The sequence below is a fragment of the Branchiostoma lanceolatum genome, chromosome 1 (assembly GCF_035083965.1).
Source record: "Branchiostoma lanceolatum isolate klBraLanc5 chromosome 1, klBraLanc5.hap2, whole genome shotgun sequence".
NCBI classification, from domain to species: Eukaryota; Metazoa; Chordata; class Leptocardii; order Amphioxiformes; family Branchiostomatidae; genus Branchiostoma; species Branchiostoma lanceolatum.
The window spans coordinates 20,769,182-20,788,574 of record NC_089722.1 but is presented as its reverse complement, the minus strand read 5'-3'; the positions used below and the strand labels follow the sequence as shown (position 1 = coordinate 20,788,574).

The 19,393-nt window shown below is 40.9% G+C and overlaps 2 protein-coding genes across 3 annotated transcripts; one reads left to right on the top strand and one right to left on the bottom strand.

The window, feature by feature from the left end:
- Positions 1–260: 260 nt before the first annotated feature.
- LOC136440515 (GTP-binding nuclear protein Ran) lies at positions 261–19,110 on the bottom strand. Of its 2 annotated transcripts, XM_066436576.1 has the most exons (7): positions 18,975–19,108; positions 17,578–17,655; positions 17,199–17,283; positions 16,295–16,420; positions 15,668–15,855; positions 14,651–14,821; positions 13,339–14,147 (listed from the first exon to the last, which is right to left on the bottom strand). In XM_066436576.1, exons 2-7 carry the CDS (start codon positions 17,632–17,634, stop codon positions 14,103–14,105), a joined length of 672 nt encoding a protein of 223 aa, XP_066292673.1. In that variant the 5' UTR covers positions 17,635–17,655; positions 18,975–19,108; the 3' UTR covers positions 13,339–14,102. The 2 variants fall into 2 exon arrangements, with proteins under 2 accessions (XP_066292666.1, XP_066292673.1); XM_066436569.1 differs by lacking the exons at positions 13,339–14,147; positions 14,651–14,821 and adding an exon at positions 261–2,742 and having other exon boundaries at positions 18,975–19,110.
- On the top strand, positions 4,946–12,690 carry LOC136440573 (probable 18S rRNA (guanine-N(7))-methyltransferase). The gene is made up of 12 exons (XM_066436648.1): positions 4,946–5,021; positions 5,128–5,165; positions 5,995–6,090; positions 7,350–7,432; positions 8,719–8,815; positions 9,281–9,377; positions 9,773–9,823; positions 10,286–10,371; positions 10,692–10,740; positions 10,903–10,952; positions 11,404–11,493; positions 12,305–12,690. Exons 1-12 carry the CDS (start codon positions 4,977–4,979, stop codon positions 12,357–12,359), a joined length of 837 nt encoding a protein of 278 aa, XP_066292745.1. The 5' UTR covers positions 4,946–4,976; the 3' UTR covers positions 12,360–12,690.
- Positions 19,111–19,393: the final 283 nt, after the last annotated feature.

Below are 19,393 nucleotides of genomic sequence, written 5' to 3'. Positions count from 1 at the left end.
CTGACAAAATAGAGAGCCCCATAAAAAGACGTCCATAACAAACCAGAGCCCAAGTTCTGCTTTTGAAGAGTATATCAAGGACATAATATAGGATGTCCATGAGTATATGAACGAAAATGAATGAATTGTATACTTTGGTGTCACAAGCAGTTTACAAGTCCTAACAGACGTCTAAAGTTTGGTCTTTCCCTCTGCCTGGTCACTTGCTATAATGACATTAAGTACATTTTCTATGTGCGAACAAAACACATAAGCAATGCTTAATGTGACCTGACATTTTATTCAAACAATTCGATAGTAATTCAAACAACACAGGGTATAGGCAAGCAGCATTCAGAGGAAACATATTGCCTGTAGATAAAATAGATACCGATGAACACAATTACATAAATAAAATAGAGATCCCTGCATAAATTGAGTCAACAGAAAATTATTAAAGACGAACAATTGAATGTGATGCATATTCATGTCACATATTCATGAAAATGTTTAAATTCAATGATTTTTAGAGATGACCAATATGTACTCATAATGGAAAACAGAACCAGTCATACAAATAAGCATGTCATAATAGAATGTAGAAGTGAAATTTGTTGACTCCGTCCTAGCTCCATCACAGCATTTGCCTCTACCTGGCCTGAACCACAATTCTGATTCTGAATTGAAAATAGTCTCAATTCACAATCAGCTGCTTATCAGTAAAACCTCAACGACTCCCCTTCCATTGTCTCCAGTTGACATTTCCAAACCTTGTTTCCAGTGGTATATGGCCCCCTCATGGCTGGGTTTACACACAAGTTTTCGGAATCGACTCAGCCGGAATCGACTTGGAATCAACTCCAAAACGCGTTTGTAAACTCAGCCCATGTGTACAGCACCCACAAAGTGCTAAGGCTACACTGATTGAATTTTAAGGATGACATCCTCTGGAGACCCCATGAGTAATGCAAGAGAGTGAAGAAAAAAGTCCAGGCAAAAAAAATCCTACTAAAATTTTAAATGCACAGAAATACAAAGCTGATAAAACAAACTGAACCACAGAACATGTGTATCAAACAAGCAAGAAGTCTTTATTTGTGTATCAAAGTACTCTCCAAACAGAGGTTGGTGGGGAAGATTGTGATAATCCTATCACATGCTTCTCTGTTTCAGTGATTTTTTGTTGTTGAAGTGATTTTTTGCTATTGAGGTCAGCCCAAAAGTGATAAGCATGCAGATGTCATCCACCAGATTAAAAAATTACATCAATGTAGCCTAACGGTTCATCTTTCCCTCACAATCTTTATCATCATATGCAAGTCACGTTCCATTATCAGTACTTATAATGATCTTATTTACTACAGCACTGCCTAAAGAAAAAAAAGGTGAATGAAACCTATAATTTGTATGTACATGTTTTTGACAATGACAGTTTTAAAATTTCTGAATTATGCTTCTTTTTCAGCTCTTTATGTACAATATTCTACAATAATATTACAACTCAACATAAGGCCTCTGTATTTCGTTTCTTCTTTCGTTTCAATTTGAAACACTATTCACAAAAAAAGCTGTTCGTTATTTGAAAACAGTCCTCCTAATATCATACAGGCACTGACTACCTTGGCACCACTGTATTCACGCAAAAATTAAAACATAGCCATGTCTATTTGCAGGAGTCAAAGCACACAATCATCTGATTCTTTTAGGTCTTTCTAAAGTTTCTGGACAATGAAATATCAAATTTGTCACTCCAGTACATCTAGGTCTAGAAGTAAGAAAAATAATGTTGTGTTTCTGGTTACGGTCTTGGAAAAAATTAGGGTCAGTAGGTATGGATTCTCCCTTTTTTTAAAGACACATTTTGTCTGAAGTGATCCCAATATTACAGTTCAATAATATTAATGTAAAACTGAATAGCATCAGGTCACAGTCACTAGTATCTTTAAAATCATATTCCAACTATACAGATGTACATTGTACAAGTAACATTCTAGTGTTTTCCTTACTCAGATATCAGATCAATATTTCGCCAGCGGTTAGCGTTAGCCTGACTAAATTGTGCTCCCAGCTGCCCGCCTGACACTTACTGGCCCGTAGGGGATCAATAACCCCCGGCTAGAGAGATGCTGTAAACAGAGGCACATCAGCGCTCAATGCTCTCAAAAAAAGGCTAGGGTTGGTAGATTTTTGCAAGGGTCAGTTGAATAATCGGAAACACAGCACCATTTTTCTTGAGCCTTATGAGAACTTTCTATTTACCACAAATCGTCCAAGTTACTTTAGCATGAAGACAATCACAGTTGCAATACCAAGAAATACAAGTACAATATATGAGTCATTCCTATTACGTTGTTCCGCCTTCTTGAAGTCTTCATAGTTCTTCCTTACGCGTTTCCTTCTCTGTTCTTGCTCCAGGGCGTCTCCATAGTGACCCCTTAGCCATTCGTCCATGTTATAGCCCAGATTGCCCCGGCTCTGGACCTTAGTGTCTGAGTAGGCCTGTCGGCTTCTGTCCTGTCGAGGTGGTTCGGTAGGCGGTTTCCTTTCCTTCAACATGTCCGATTTATTCAGGATCCCCCGGTCGTACTTCCTCCGCAGGTCTGCGTGGCCGAGCACTTCGTACGCCTCCGTGATTTCGGTGAAGCGGTCGGCGGCGTACTCCGTCTTGTTCCTGTCCGGGTGGAACTGCATGGACTTCTTGTAGTACGCGGTCTTGATCTGCGTGTGCGTGGCGACGGGACTCACGCCGAGGACGTCGTAGTAGTGGAGGTTGACGTGTCTTTCCCTTGCGTAGAACTTCTGCTGGTGCTGCTTACAGTCTGACCTAAAACTTCTCATCTGAGATCGCTGAAAGGGTAGTAACGTAGCGTCACCAGACAGGAAAGGCCATGATCGCTGAGAGCTGGCTGCAAAGCTACCTATACCAACAAGATGATGCGATTTGAGGACGTGGTCTTTTTCCAAGGCCTCTTGAACAATCATGTCGGTATGTTGAAGTTCTTCTGCATCACTCTTACAATCGTAAGACTCTCTGATGGTTCTCAGTACAACAGGATCGTCTAGTAAGTGTAAGTACACGTTTTCCACGATACGCTTGTCCAGATCCTGTTGACCGATGCTGACCTGTCGGACCCTCCCCCCACATAACCCTGTTGCGTAAGGCGAGCATCCCGACCTGCCGTCAGAAAACGCGTCACTGCTCAGAAACTTCGCGTAACAGGCTCCTAACGTGGCCTTCAAGATGTTCCTAGTGTTCCTCTGACAGAGCGGTGCCGCCATCTGGTGGCTTGAAGACGTTTTCACTTGGGTAAAAGTCCGAAGAGACTTCGCCGGCCGGCCGGCGGCCAACATCGCCGCCATCATGAAGGTTGTGACCTCCGTGATGACGTCACGACCATGGGGCACTCCAACCTCTGCACTTTTGGACGTCTTTTAGCCGTTATATCACCCTTAACTCCCTTTAGATATGTAACAAATGTCTTACATGTAGCTAAGATATACAATTAGACTATACCTAGGCCTTTCGGTCAAGGCTAAGAACTTAACTCCAGTCGAACCGCAGAGCTCTATGCGCATCGGTTCTGCGCAGCCTTCTCTAAGACGGCTTTTTCCGGGTCACGGCCGGACCCGGGTTGGACCCTGCTGCATGGGTGTGAACAACTACCTGTGGTGCAACAAAAAGACCTCAGACCTATATAATGTTTACACTTTTTCACATCTACAGGACTTGCCTGGTGTAACCATGTAGATATTTCGTGCATTGTAAAAAGACATCGAACGCTGTGGCCTTCGAAACATTAAGAATATTTGGTCAGTTTATTTGTGTTTGTCTTATTTACAGTTCACCTGGAACCAACTAGATATTTACATCGCGTGATAGCCCATTTCCTCATCTTTAAATTGATACCAAAGTTCCTAGGATAATTTTATGGGAACCGGTTTTGCCCCCGAAAAAACTGCGACAATGTCTACCTTGCGATGGTGAAATTTCTGCCTAGTTCTAGCTACCGATGCGTGCACTCCTGCGCTTTGGATACATTTCGATACATTTCGCGTGGCATAACAAAGCCCATTTTTTGTATATTAGAAGCTGTATGAACGCGGCTACCACATGCAATATGATAATTGACATGATGACAGTCAAGTACAGACAGACAGAGGTTTTAGTACAAGGTACCTGATATTTACAAAATAGTCAAATTTGAAGTCAATCACTTCGAACTCCTGCGTTCGAACGACCGAACCCAGCCAGTACGTTCCATTTTCCTGCCGCGGGGGTCAGGCGAGGTCAGGTGCAGTGTTGCAACTTTCAGCCGGTGTTGGGAACGTTGATGATAATTACGGCTCAAGTTTTGCCGTCTAAAATTAATATTCTGAAACATTTCCAAATAAGACTAATATCATCTTGAAGCCAGGAAAAGTGAGATTCATATGCAAGTTGACCAATGCCATTAGGTAAGTTTTGAGTTCTGTAAAGCATGGTAAAAGGACATTGTGTTTGTCTTCTTCTTCAGAATAAGACGCCCTACAAATTGACCTCTTGTTAGTTTTTTGGGGGGCAAAACCGGTTCCCATAAAATTATCCAAGGAACTTTGGTATCAATTTAAAGGTGAGGAAATGGGCTATCAGGTGATGTAAATATCTAGTTGGTTCCAGGTGAACCGTCAATGATACACGCACAAATATACTGACCAAAAAATGGTCAATGTTTCGAAAGCCACAGCGCTCGCTGACAATTTGCTGTGCACGAAATAACTACATGGTTGTGTTGGGCAGATCCTGTAGATGTAAAAAAATATAAACATTATGTAGGTCCGAGGTCTTTTTGCTGCCGACAGGCGGTTGTTTACACCCATGCAACGGGGTCAAATCGTGACCCGCCGGACGCCGTAAAAAGGAAAATAAAGCGTTCTACGGTGACCTGCGGTTCGACTGACTCTACTCTACTCTACTCTACTCTTAACCTTTGCTCTTTGACCTCCACGTGCTCGCCAAGATGGCTTCCGGAAGAAGACCTGAACACCAAGCTCCTCCAGAAGTAGTGAGTTTTCTGTCTTATATGGGATCCTTTTCGCCAGAAATGTAAAATATTTGTAAGCTACGGTTGCAGACATAATGCTGATTGTGTTTTATTTTTTCGCCCACAGTTCTACAATGAAGAGGAAGCTCGCAAGTACACCTCTAAGTAAGTGATCGTGTTTGAACACGTACGTTTTGGACTTACTTCTTCTTTGTTTTTGAGGCTACCAACTTCACCTTGCTGAAGATTCCGTAGTCTACATGTATATACAGACTGTAAGGTTTGATCCACTCACACCTTAGGCTGTTGACAGGATGTTCCTGTCAATAAGAATCTTTTCATTGGCGCTATTGACAGGATGTTCCTCTCAATATTTTTGTGTGTATTCTGTCGATAAGATTTTTTCACTATTGACAGGAACATCATTATTGACAGGATGTTCCTTCCGTTAAGTTATAAAGATTTTTTCATTACATTCCTGTCAATAACATTTTTCAGGGTAAACTTGTGAATAACACTTCATTATCATGTCAACCCTAAACTTTGAATAGATAATCCTAACCTTGAGGATGATCATGTAAAATTGTGCAAGAACAAGACTTAGTCAAGTTAATGACATTCCTGAGCAAGACTAATTCAGTAGTAATTGATGATTGAATTGACCTGGCCGGGATTTGAACCACCACCTTCTGGTTACAAGCAAGGTGAACACTCTACCTCCAAGGACAATCAGCTAGGACATTATCACTGAACGAAATGTGGATTCTTACGCATCTGAGGTTCCGGATCTCCGAGTTCTCCTGTCCGGATACGTCAGGATCCGAGGCCATTTTGTGCAGTGTATACTGATTCAAAAGAATTCTTGCGCTTTCTGCCAATAAGAGACTTTTGCACTATCCTGTCAAATACCATAACATACTTTTTGTGCTCCTTTGCGCCGTTATAACTTCGCAATAGGAATGGAGAATAATTTAAATCTTTCATTTTTTTCTAGTTCTCGGATGATCCAGATTCAGCAGGAGCTGACAGAGAGAGCAGTGGAGATGCTCAACCTGCCTGAGGACACTCCCTGCTACCTTCTGGATCTTGGGTTAGTGCAGCATGCTTCTTGTTTTTCTCAATGTGACATTACATTGATATATCAAGTTACAACGAATGTCGGACACTTTGGCCCTTACCAACTTGGCCCATAGCTAATCAGACAAACTGGGCGCAACACCCTGGTCACCTCATCTCGAGTTGACTAAGGTGTTGGGCTGAGTTGACCAAGGTGTTGGGCTGAGTTGACCAAGGTGTTGGGCTGAGTTGACCAAGGTGTTGGGCTGAGTTGACCAGGGTTTTGGGGCTGAGTTGACCATGGTGTTGGGCTGAGTTGACCATGGTGTTGGGCTGAGTTGACCAAGGTGTTGGGCTGAGTTGACCAAGGTGTTGGGCTGAGTTGACCAGGGTTTTGGGGCTGAGTTGACCATGGTGTTGGGCTGAGTTGACCATGGTGTTGGGCTGAGTTGACCATGGTGTTGGGCTGAGTTGACCAGGGTTTTTGGGCTGAGTTGACTAGGGTTTTTGGGCTGAGTTGACCATGGTGTTGGGCTGAGTTGACCATGGTGTTGGGCTGAGTTGACCATGGTGTTGGGCTGAGTTGACTAGGGTTTTTGGGCTGAGTTGACCATGGTGTTGGGCTGAGTTGACTAGGGTTTTTGGGCTGAGTTGACCAAGGTGTTGGGCTGAGTTGACCATGGTGTTGGGCTGAGTTGACCAGGGTTTTTGGGCTGAGTTGACTAGGGTTTTTGGGCTGAGTTGACCATGGTGTTGGGCTGAGTTGACCATGTTGTTGGGCTGAGTTGACCATGGTGTTGGGCTGAGTTGACTAGGGTTTTTGGGCTGAGTTGACCAGGTTGTTGGGCCCAGTTGACCAGGGTGTTGGGCCAAGTTGACCAGGGTGTTGGGCCAAGTTGATTGAGCCGAGTTCATAAAGGGATGAATCGTTCTGATCCCCATACCATCGAAGGCCTCTAAGTTGTTAACAGTTCATGTCTAGGCCATTCTTGATACCATGTCCAGTCATGTTTTGATTATGTATTAGGCGCCTTCAACCCTGACACATTACCCTCTATGTGTCACACTGCACATGCACAGCTCAAACCGTGACCTACCGTATTGAAGGCCCCCATAGTGTCTTCTACTAGTATATCTACTATATTTTCTAACTTTCATATCTTCAACTTGACCGTGTTTCGTATCAAAGCAACAAAACTGAGAAGAGATGCTGTTGAAGGTTTCTATCAAAGAGAAAAGAAGACAACCTTAGTTTAACACCAACTTGACCAAGACTATTGTCCAACTATTCAGGTGCGGGTCTGGCCTGAGTGGAGAGTTCTTGACTGACCAGGACCATGTGTGGGTGGGGATGGACATCAGTTCCAGCATGTTGGGTGAGTCTGCTGATGGTCAGGTGTTCTAGAGTATGTGATGACTCACGAAAATTGCTGCTCTTAGACAGCATTACATGTACAGGGCTCGAAATAGTGGGTGCATGTGCACCCAGTGCACCCAAAATTGGAGCTGTGCACCTAATTTTTGACTCTGGGTGCACTGGTGCACCTATATATTTTTGTAGCCTATAGGGTTAAGGTACTATTGTACACTAATATACAGAATGTTCTTGAAATGTAAGTATAAAAAACAGCATGATAACTTTTTGCTGTACTTTATTTAATGTATTATTTGTTTGAAATTTTGAAGTTAGCTATAGAATTACATATTAAAGTTCTTAAGAGAGGAAGCAGCGTTAAACTTTGTACATGTAATTATGTTCTGAAGAACATTGAAGTTTATTTTATCTGGTGCACCCAAAATTCTTTCTGTGCACCCAATTTTTTGAGTTGGGTGCACCAGTGCACCTATTCCCAAAGGTGAATTTCGAGCCCTGCATGTAAGTTGTTAATGGCCTATTTATAAGGTAATGGTAAAGTATATTGAGTATCTGACAGGTCATTCAGTGTAATGTAACCAGCTGCTGCCGTGCCTACGAAACAGGAGTGTTATACACCAAAGGGAGTTTATACCATCTAAACAGATACAGATGCAGTATCTGATTATTATCTGATTATTAAGAAAAAAAAAATTACTGTTAGACAGTTGATGTTTCTAAATGCTTTCAATTTCACCACAGTATGGTGAGTGTTGTTGGCAGCTTAGTGACAAAAGTGTTGAATCTAATGATGGAGGCAATGTTTCATGCCTTTTTGTAAGTCATCTGTTTGGCATAATGCAGCATGAATGCCAGATTGTTATACATCAGCAGGGTTGTAGATGTACTGTAATTCACTTTATCTTTACGGTAGCAAAATGTCACGATGTAAGGAAGATGTATTCTCCAAGCAGAGGCTTCGATCGAGAGGGGTAGTTTTGTCCGGGATTTTTTACATCCCTCTTCTCTGAGAGGGACGTAAAAAATCCCGGACAAAACTACCCCTCACGATCGAAGCCTCTGCTTGGAGAATAAGGAAAATTGACATTTTCACTGAACTTTAACTTCACCAAGTGATTTACAGAACGGATGTGTGAAGGAATCATACATAATTACAACAGATTTTTCACAGTGATGATAATTTAACGGTACAGAGTTGACTGTGAAAACAGTGAACATAAAGTTACAGTGAAAGAAACAAGATTTACAATAATCAATGACCAAAGCTTTTCCTGTGGTACCTTACAGATGTAGCACAGGAAAGGGAGGTGGAAGGAGACTTGTTGCTGAGTGACATGGGACAGGGGATGTGTTTCAGACCAGGAACATTTGATGGTGTTATAAGGTAACTTTTGTTATGATATCACTGCAGGTGTAAGCCATGTACTGTACATGTACTGTAAATTCATCTACAATATATTTGCATAGGGATGTAGAAGGAAAGGGAGGATTTTGCAGTGTTTTAAATCAAACCTCAGAGTTGTAACAATGCTGTTGTATGCAAAATTTGATTGATACATTAGAAACGCACAGCGAAAATAGAACCGACCGCACTGGTATTTGTCCATTGTTATGAGAAAAGCTGTGGTGGAAAACAGCTTGCTGAAGGTAATCAATTTGCTACTAGTAATGTACTTCTGTGAACCTGTCACATTAAAATTTTGGTTTGATGGTTGGTTCGAGAAAGATACACTAACATTTGACAAGGGCAAGTCTGTATAACAGAATGGTAAAGTTTATAGTTATAGATATATTGTGATGCACTGTCATTACTTATCATAGTCTCATTCCTTCCCTCCATTCACTCTAGTATCTCGGCGATACAGTGGTTGTGTAATGCAGACAAAAAGAGCCACAATCCACCAAAGAGGCTGTACAAGTTTTTCTCTACTTTATATGCTTGTATGGTAGGTACAGCTCAGTGACTCGTCAATTTCTGTGGATCTGTGGGCTGGAGTTCGATGCTAGGTTTGGCCCCAGCTCAGACATGTTGTAAGGGATTGTATTTGTCATTTCGGATGGTGACGTAAAGCCTGCGGCCCTGTGTATGAGGGAGCTTCAGGCGTTATACTCAAGCATCAAACCTCTGCATGTAAAAGAACCCAACACACTTATCAAAAAGAGTAGGGTGTAATGACTCGGTGTTGCTGTGGTGAGGTCACTGTGCTGTTGCATTAAGAGACCTGAGATTATACCCCATAGGTCCCTATCTAGGGCTGTGGTTGAATTTCATTCATTTTTTAAATCATAGTTGTTCAAAACTTTCTGAAGGTGATTATCAGTCTTTGTGTTTCCTCTACAGGCACGTGGTGCCAGGGCTGTGCTTCAGCTGTATCCTGAAAACTCTGACCAGGTAAGAAGTGTCCTCATATTGAAGGCATTTCATTGTCTACCTGCACTAGCAGGTAGCTGGCCTCAATGTTGTGCCTTTGGGAAAGATGCTTTACACCTATTAAGTCACCTGACAGGTGAAAATGAGTACCTAGCTTTGGTTGGGGGCGTCCTTTCAGATAGGATGTAAATCCGGAGGTCTCGTGTTTGAGGAGGTCCTCGGGCACACCACACTTATTGAAAAGAGTGTCTGTGAATAAAACATATCAGTAATGTCTTATGCAACTTGTACTTACAGTACAAAACTGGTGTGTTATGCCCATAGGGATTTACTGGTTATACCAAACATAGAAACAAAAAGCACAGCTTTCAGATTTCTTTTGTCAAAGGACTGGCTTTGTTTAAAGTGAAAGTTTGAATATTGTGTTTTGACAACCTCATTGACTTTTGAAAAGTTTATGTTGTCTCCTTTGCCACTCCATAGCTGGAGTTGATAACAACACAGGCCATGAAGGCAGGCTTCTCCGGAGGGGTGGTGGTCGATTTTCCTAACAGCACAAGAGCAAAAAAGTGAGTTTCTTAAATGATATGAATTATCAACTAAAACCAGATATTTTTTAACAAAATAGGTGATTTTCTAAAGTGATGTTATTCTTAGGTATTATTCTTTAGAAATATGAAAATAAGAAAGTGTGTTCAAAAGTTATATTCTTCTATCAACTAATAACAGGTATTATTCTTTAAAATGAAAAAAATGATGTTCTTTTATACTTAATACAATGCACATTGCTATGGAATTAAAGATTGGAATCATTATCAAACCTGCTCATATATATATTGAACTCTGGCTGGATAAGAAATACATGTTGTTGCTCATTTCTGTGTTTCAGATTTTTTCTGGTTTTATTTGCTGGTGGTACCATGACAAAACTGCCAAAGGTACATTTTACTCACTTGCCCTTTTTGGAGGAAAAATTGTTTCTTCCAGTTGAGCATTGTTGTAGTGACATTGTTAGCATGGACAAAGTTGTTTCAGATAGTTTTTTAAATGGCAATTCTGCTAATGCCATGTCCTTACCAGTGTGTTCTTACTTATTTCAGGCACTTGGAACTGATGACAGAGTGCATCAAGCACACTTCACTGATATAAGGTGAGTTTCAACTACAGTCAAAACTGCTCAAGAAGACCACTCTCATCTATGTGGACAGGTGGTCACCTATAGACAAGATTATTAAGGCTTAAGGTCGTCACATTGGCCGGGTGGTCCTTATGTAGAGGTTTGACTGTACAACAAAAAAATACTCCCATAAAGCCTACAAATTGCAGTGTTCCAAATTTTCACGTGAATAAGTCTGTTCAGTTTCAACTGCACATGCGCAGTGTGAGGCATGGTGAGTAATGGGTAAAAGTTGAAGGCCAGGAGCCTTCACCTTTGACCCCCCTCATGCACAGTTGGAACCATGCAGCCTAGGAACTATGAACATGCTTATACAGAGTTTGAGAAAAGTCACAATACATCGAAGCAGAGCAATGGTTTTGTATCAGGGCTGCTAACTATGAACTGATGCAGAACTCTGACCAAGTGTTTCTCCTAATTTTAGGGAACGTGGGAAAGGAAAAACTCGTAAATCCGTCAAGAAGTCACGTGATTGGATAATGGAGAAGAAGGAAAGGAGGAGACGACAAGGAAAGTGAGTACTGAAGATCTTGAAATGTTTGCGGCGGTTTTGTTTTCGTGATGATCTCTTACGGCAAAGTCATGACAAGGCAAATATATGTATTGAGCGTTCTACAGAATTATTTGAACCCCAGACTTAAAACTTCCTTTCCCTTCCTAACACAAAATTAACCAATTAATAGTTTAAATGTTGGCTAGTCTGATTGAATCGCACTGCGGGGAGAGGCCATAAAAGCCCCAGACAGCAGAGATTGCACTGACTATATGTTGGCGTGCTGTGGATATTTTATATCAATGATGGAAGAATGAAGGCTGTTTATGAAGAAAATTGACAATGAATGTTCATCTGTGTTGGTATATAAAACATTATGGAAAAATTAAACTATTTTTTTCAACACAGAGATATTTAGGCCATGTTGATTTGATTATATGGATGACGTCCTCTGAGAACCCCAAAACTGATATGAGTGTGTGAATAAAAAAAGTTGGCCGTCATTATGAAATTTACATGGTCAACAAGGTTGAACAAATGACAGAGAATGGTATACCAATTAATGGATTCTTCATTTTTGTTCATTCTCATATTCTTTAACTTTGGCATTCTACGTCATTAGTATTTGTTTTCCGAAATATCTTTTTGCAACTTTCGGCATATATTTGCTCATTTTGTGGCTGCTTTACTGTATGACAGAAAGCTTTGTTTTATTTTTGGAAATGGGCGAAAATTGATGCACGCGCGGATGTCATCTATATAATCAAATCAACATGGGCCTTATGGCGAAATACAGCTGAAACCTTTCTTTTCAATCCCCTTGTGCTCCCAGGGATGTGAGACCTGACTCAAGGTACACAGGGAGGAAGCGATCAAACAAGTTCTGATGTGTGGAGACAAGAATTACCTTTCTACCAGTCTAGTATTTTGCCTTTTGTAAACTGTAGACCTAATCTCAAAGCTGGGAGCAGATCTTATGGTGGGAGCATTCATGGGCCCAACAATACAGGGGCCGGCTGGATATTGTTTGGCCCATGGATGCTGTTGTTCTGCCAACATAGAAGCATGGATTGCTTTTGATGTACTGTAACGACTGCCAGCTACATGTAGATAAACTGTACCAAAGCAGTGACAACCAAGATTCTGCACTTCAAAATGAAGTTTTCTCATGCCCTACAAAGACAGCTGATTACCAGAATGAAGTGAATTGAATATCTATACTTTGTCTTTTGTCTGATATTTATCTCCATGAAAAATGGAGATTTAGTTTTCGTGTGTCTGATTGTTGTAGTCAGCATAACTCTGGATGGATTCCGATGATATTTGGATAGGTGACAAAGGTCATGGTGGATTTAGGGCCCCCCGGTATGTGATCTTGGTACTGCAGCAGAACTTTCGTATCTTTTGACATGGATGTGCTATAGTCTTTTGGTAGCAGATTGCTTGTGATGTGAGGAAAAAGTGGCGTAGGTTTGGGCCCCCGAGCAGCTTGCTCTAGAACTGCAGGGGCAGTTTTTTTAAATCCCAGTAACTACAAATCCCCTCACCCAGCATGAAAATCGATCAGCCTACGAGCTTTTTGCTTGTTAACCAGTGGTTAGCCAGCAGTTACTACGGAGGATAGTACCCATGGTATCTTTGCAGGTCCCCAAGCCCCAACCAATGTGATATATTTTCAGGTGAAAAATATGCTTGAGTCTGTGGCGATTTTTAAATCTAGCCTCCTTCTGGTAGTCAACAAATAGTCAAGGCTAGTAGGCTTCATCAGAATAAAATATACATGAAACTCAGACCTAGAACTTCAAACTGGTTTCTAGGTTACTTGGGCAAAGGGTTCATAAAAAAAAACAGCCATGCATCCTGAAATGCAATACAATAGTTTATTCTGCTTCAGGTGGTCATCTTAAAAGTCCAAATGAATACAAATAGTGTGGTTACACATGACAGAAACTGAAGCTATGGGAATGCTGGTATATTTATAACATATCTGGCCATACTGCCACCCATCTAATATGTAAGCTTTGCTCTCATCCACACACAGGAAATGATCTTAAGCATACTGACAGCTCATTCACATCAAACATACACATCACGTAGCCATGGAAAACAACCCTCCCTAAACTTAAGTCCAGGTTGTACTAGTATCCTCGTGTAGCTATCTTTGCGGAAAAACGTATAAAATTTTTTACACAACTTAAGGGGGTTGCTACAGTACCTGAATTCTCAGGGGCACAGGGGCTCGTTAACATACTAAATAGTGAAGCTCTAAGAGAAATACATTAAGTCTCATAGTGATACTATCACATCAGATTAGGCTAGCCAAATACATGCTGTTTGTAACAGCTTTTTGTACATTCCATCTCAAAACCGTACACATCTTACTGGAGAATTGAAACCTGAAGTTAAGACGTAATTGAAAAAAGTCATCCTTGTTGTCTCAGCTTGGAAACTATATGTATACCAAACATGGCCATGGTATCTACCATGTGATATCAAAGGTTTTCTCTCTCTCCATGATGCCCCTCAAGAGATATATGAGCATTATACACTAGTGTCCTTGCAGAGGAAAAGTTGAAACATCTGGAAGGAGGGAAGAATTCCTTTGGACATGAAGTTTGTGCTTTTTGTATTTACAAGTCATCATCTTCGTCTGGTAGGGCTGTCTCCTGTGCTTGCTGTAAAATAGAGAAATATTGCAAATGGTAAGTACGATGCAGACTTCATGATGAAAACAGTCTTTTATTTCTGGACTGTTTTTAACCGAAAACATCAGGAAAACAAAATCCAAAGAATAATTCACAAAGTTATAGACAGTGAGACATCATCATCATCATCCAGCAAACTAGTACTCCGAGTGCTACAAATTATGTTCAAATTTTATATTGGAGTGATCTAGTTATTTTCAGTGCATGTTAGTGCTGACTATGTAAAGAGTAACCTCAAAATGAATCTTTGAGCTAGAAAGACAGAATCAAATCAAAGACAAAATTTCACACTTTTCAAAACTAATCACACCACACTACAGTAACTGTCTGTTATGTTCATTTCTAAGTGGTACAAAAACTGGTCCACAGATTTTTTCAAAAATCCGTCTGGTCCAGCAAGAAATGACTGCTTTCGTATCATGTACCTGTACCCACCCCTAGTTCAAGCTGATCAAAACTGTAGCTCTACCCACCTTGAGGTCCCGTTCATACTGAGAGGCCAGTTCTGGGTCCATTTGTACTTCTGGGGGCTGCAGGGCAGGCATCTCCACAAACTCCAGGTTGGCATCACCCGCCAGCTTTCTGGCCAGCCACAGGAAGGGCTTCTCGAAGTTGTAGTTACTTTTCGCACTGATGTCATAGTACTAGAAAGTGAAAAAAAGAAGAAGAGGATTTTAGCCCCATATATGTCATACAGACTAACAGTTAACATCATGCTAGGGAGGTGTACCCAAATGTAACATCAGGTACGGGCACAAAGGTTTAGGTACAGGTTTGGACAAAATAACCGTGAGTCTTCAATTATGACATCAACATGAATAACCAGTTATGTTTATTTAGACTTCAGGTATCTTACGCAGAGAAACCATGCTTTCGAGAGGATCTCAAATAAAAACTGTGCTGGTTTCAACAACCATATAATGTTTTCAATCTCTTACCAGTGCTAAGTTATTATCTTTGTGGTAGGTGTAACATGTTTTAGTAACAAAATATCTATTCATGATTTGTTTGTTTGGTACAGTGCAGCCAGGTACACTGATGTTCTGGTATTTTTAACCTGTCCCTTAAACTCGCAAGTACAATTTACATGGAGTATGTCTTATAGCTTAGTTAACAGTTGTGATCAATGCACGACAAGAGCACATCAGTACCAAAAACAATACACTGTGGTGCTACTCACAGGCACAAAGTTGGGAGATGTATAAAGCTTTCTGCATATCACAGAAACGGCCATAACTAAGGTAGCATGCACCAGGAGGCCTGTATGTCCACTCATACCCAGTAGATAGAGATCACTGTTCATCAATACAGAGGTACGTCTGAATCATTGCGAACGACTTAGGTCAACTTTTGGTGCAAGCCACGTGATTTTCTTTGTACAGTACCGGCACTGGGTACAAGTTAACACCCCTACATGAAACCTATACCATCAGCTGTACAATATATGTTGGTGGACTACCCCCCTCCCAAATACATCATTTTGACGTTACCTGCAGGTTCTTCTTCCTGTGGAAGGTGATGGCTTTGGCCTTGACTTTGCGGTCCTTGATGTCCACCTTGTTGCCGCACAGCACGATGGGGATGTTCTCACACACACGCACCAGGTCGCGATGCCAGTTGGGGACGTTCTTGTAGGTGACTCGTGACGTGACATCAAACATTATAATAGCACACTGACCTGTTAAGAGACAAGGGGAAAACTTCTGGATAAACTAAATGAAAACAAAGCTCTGTTTGAAGAAATCAACTGTCATTTTTAAGTGGCATTCTTAGTTTTTTGCCCTTATGTCCACCACACAGCAGGACAATTGATCCTGAATGACATTTTCGTTAGTAATACGCCTATTTTCTTTTATCATTACACGATTTTGAGAGATCGGCCAATGTTTGTAGGTTACCAAGCCAAAGTCTAGATTTTCAGGCAAATAATATGCATCTCTGGTAATTTGGGGACCTTCAGGCAATCAACAAATTTGGCTGAAGCTCACCAACTCTTTTAGGAGGATTTTCTCGCTACAAATCTATGTCATGACACAAACATTTAGCACAAAGATGAAGACACGGCGCATGTCTGCAAACACGTTGTCATTGTCTTAACAGCAGACTAAGGTTCTTACCCTGGATATAGTAGCCATCTCGGAGCCCCCCAAACTTCTCCTGTCCTGCGGTGTCCCACACGTTGAACTTAATTTCCCCTCTGTTGGTGTTGAATTTAATTGGATGCACTTCTACACCAAGAGTTGCTGAAATACACACACACAAAACAAACACAACAGAGGTAAAATAACATGCATCATTTGCCCTTAAATGAAATGTCAAAAAGATTTCTCATTCATTGCTCAAAATACAGATCACTATCAGGAAAGTTCTCTTAAACTCTATATGCAAGTACAATTTACATGGAGTATGTTTTGAAGCTTATCAATAATTGTGATCAATGCATGAAAAGAGCATAAACAATATACTGTGGTGCTAGCATGTTAGTCAAACAAGCACAAAGTTGGGAGTTGAAAAAGCTTTCTGCATATCACAGAAACAGCTTTAACTAAAATGGCATGCACCAGGAGGCCCGTGTGTCCACTCATACCCAGTAGATAGAGATCACTGTTCATCAATACAGAGGTATGTCTGAATCATTGCGAACAACTTGGGTCATCTTTTGGTGCAAGCCATGTCTGGCCAAAGATGTAGATAAACTGTACAATCCATTTTTTGTCTTTATAGGGCTACCTCTTCTCCGATTCTTTTTTTCCTTTTCACAAATTCCCATATTTCCGTAACTTTGTTTTCAGGACACTTGAGTCTCCATCTGTATTTTCTACATCAGTGTTAGATTCCAAATGGCAATCACAGCACACATGGTTTAGAAAACCGTCCGTCAGTGCAAAAAATGTGACAAAGCAGTAGTGATTTCAGACTTTAGTCAACTACAAATCCTACTGGAGTAAAGGTAAGCTGGGAATTGTTTGTAGGCAGCTTTGTATGGTCGGTAGTGTATTTTGTGGGGAAACCCCGACTTACCAACATATTTCTTTTCGAATTCTCCTGTCACGTGGCGTTTTACGAAGGTTGTCTTTCCTGTGCCACCGTCTCCAACAAGAACAAGCTGGATGAAAGAATGAGATGAGAAATCAAAATAAAATACAAATCTGGAAGTGCTACAATTCAATGTCATAAAATCCATGCATTCATAAGAGATAATTTCTAAGCCAATGTGTGAGTGTGTGCTAGAATTCAATGTCATAAAATCCATGCATTCATAAGAGATAATTTCTAAGCCAATGTGTGAGTGTGTGCTAGAATTCGATGTCATAAAATTCTTAATCCAGTGTGTGTGTGTGTGTGTGTGTGTGTCTGTACATGTGTCTCTGTATGTGAAGCAAAATGTGATCCCAAGTACCTTGAAGGTTGCAATTCCAGGTTGTCTATTGTCAGCGGCTGCAATCTCTTGTGCCATTTTGGATCAAGTCAGGGAACTCTAAAAAACACATTCAAAACATAACATTTATCATACATTCTTACACAGTGAGTGAGGACTAATATCAGAAGAAAACAAGCGCTATCTACCACTTAAAATCCAGGGCCATAGCATATCCAGAACACACGATATCAAAACTGAAAGTTCTGCTTCAGTACCATTGAAAGCTGCTAGGTAGCCCATTATTGAACTTGACCTCCATTTTTTCAAACCATGCCCACCTACCAAATATGATGAGGATTCATTCACAGCTTATCCAGTTATGCTGTTCACTTAAACACACACACACAGTCAAATGCCATCGAAAACATAAACTTCTTGGCAAAAATCATCGTGATGTATATCATTAGTCAAGTCAAGTCAAGTCAAGTCAAAGCCTTTATTTTACTTCGAATGCTTGTTCGGCCATAATTACTGTGACACGATACTCAAATGTAGGTCCAATAAACTGTGTTTGCATTCTTCAGAATTATACTATTGGGGTATGACCACAACATCAAATTTAACCTATATATAAAGGTATAGAGGTAATATTTGCAACGTTAATATGACAATGTAATATTCACAAAACATGACATTACTCAAAGTACAAAATGGGGGAGGGGGGCTTATACACCTACATACTCTAAGCCTCACTAAATATCATTCAAAATATCATTAGATAATTCTCTTGTCACCACTGGCAACCATTTACGTCATGTGGAGTCATCTCTTGGCACGACATAAAGGGACGAAATATGGTTTTGCCCCGGCCAAGGGGGAGGGGGGCAGTAGCAAAAAAACGTAGAATTTAGCAACATAGTCTGCTTTTTAAAAAACCCACCCACATGAATTGAAAACAAACAATAGCTGAACAAAAATGTTAATAAACGAGAAAATCTGAAGAATGAAAATGACATCACGTGTTTTTTGTCAGCTTTTTGAGGTCATGATGGAAATTTCCGCGGGAACATGGCCCCAACAATCGCGTATCAGAAGTGAAAATGATTTGAAAATGAGAAAAATAAAAACGGAAATCACTATATACCCTCCTCGCATCACCCAAAAACGTGCGCCTACAACGTTGCTTAATTTGGTCTTGTATATTCCTTAACTGCTGCACTTCAATGACGCAACCACTACGAGTCATGGCGGCTTACAAGTGGTACCGAAAGGTCTAGAATACCGTGCATTGCACGGCGTAGAACATCATTTCTCGGTCACAATCTATAAACTGAGGGCATTTCCTTGACACACAGATTCTTAGGCATATTTTGTCCTAGCGTTTGGCCAAAGGATGGTAAGGATTCGCTGTAGATTACAGACACTCGTAACCTTACCTGTTCGTGCTTCCAACGTGAAGATTAGGGAGGGATGGTAACCAGTTTGAACTGGTATAGGTCAGGTGACAAAAAACCGCGCAAAATATCATGTGGTCGGAAGCAGTCGGGAAACCTCACGGGTCCTCCCGAACACTAAGCGAACCATATAAGGACATTTTCGCTACTTGCATCAAATGTACGGACGTGCCGGAGAACTTCGTTGGCCACAGCGTTTACGGGGCCCCTGACTTTTCCCATAGATGCAAATATACAAATCTGCAGCTTTCTCCGCGGGTCTCTATCATTTATTTTCCTAAAATCTAGAGGCTTTCTTCCCAATCTACAGCTTTCTTCGCCTGCCTCTATCTCTCTCTGTGTGAGAATGTTACGAACAAAATATATTTCCAGATATTTTAATATTTCTATTTACATATGTC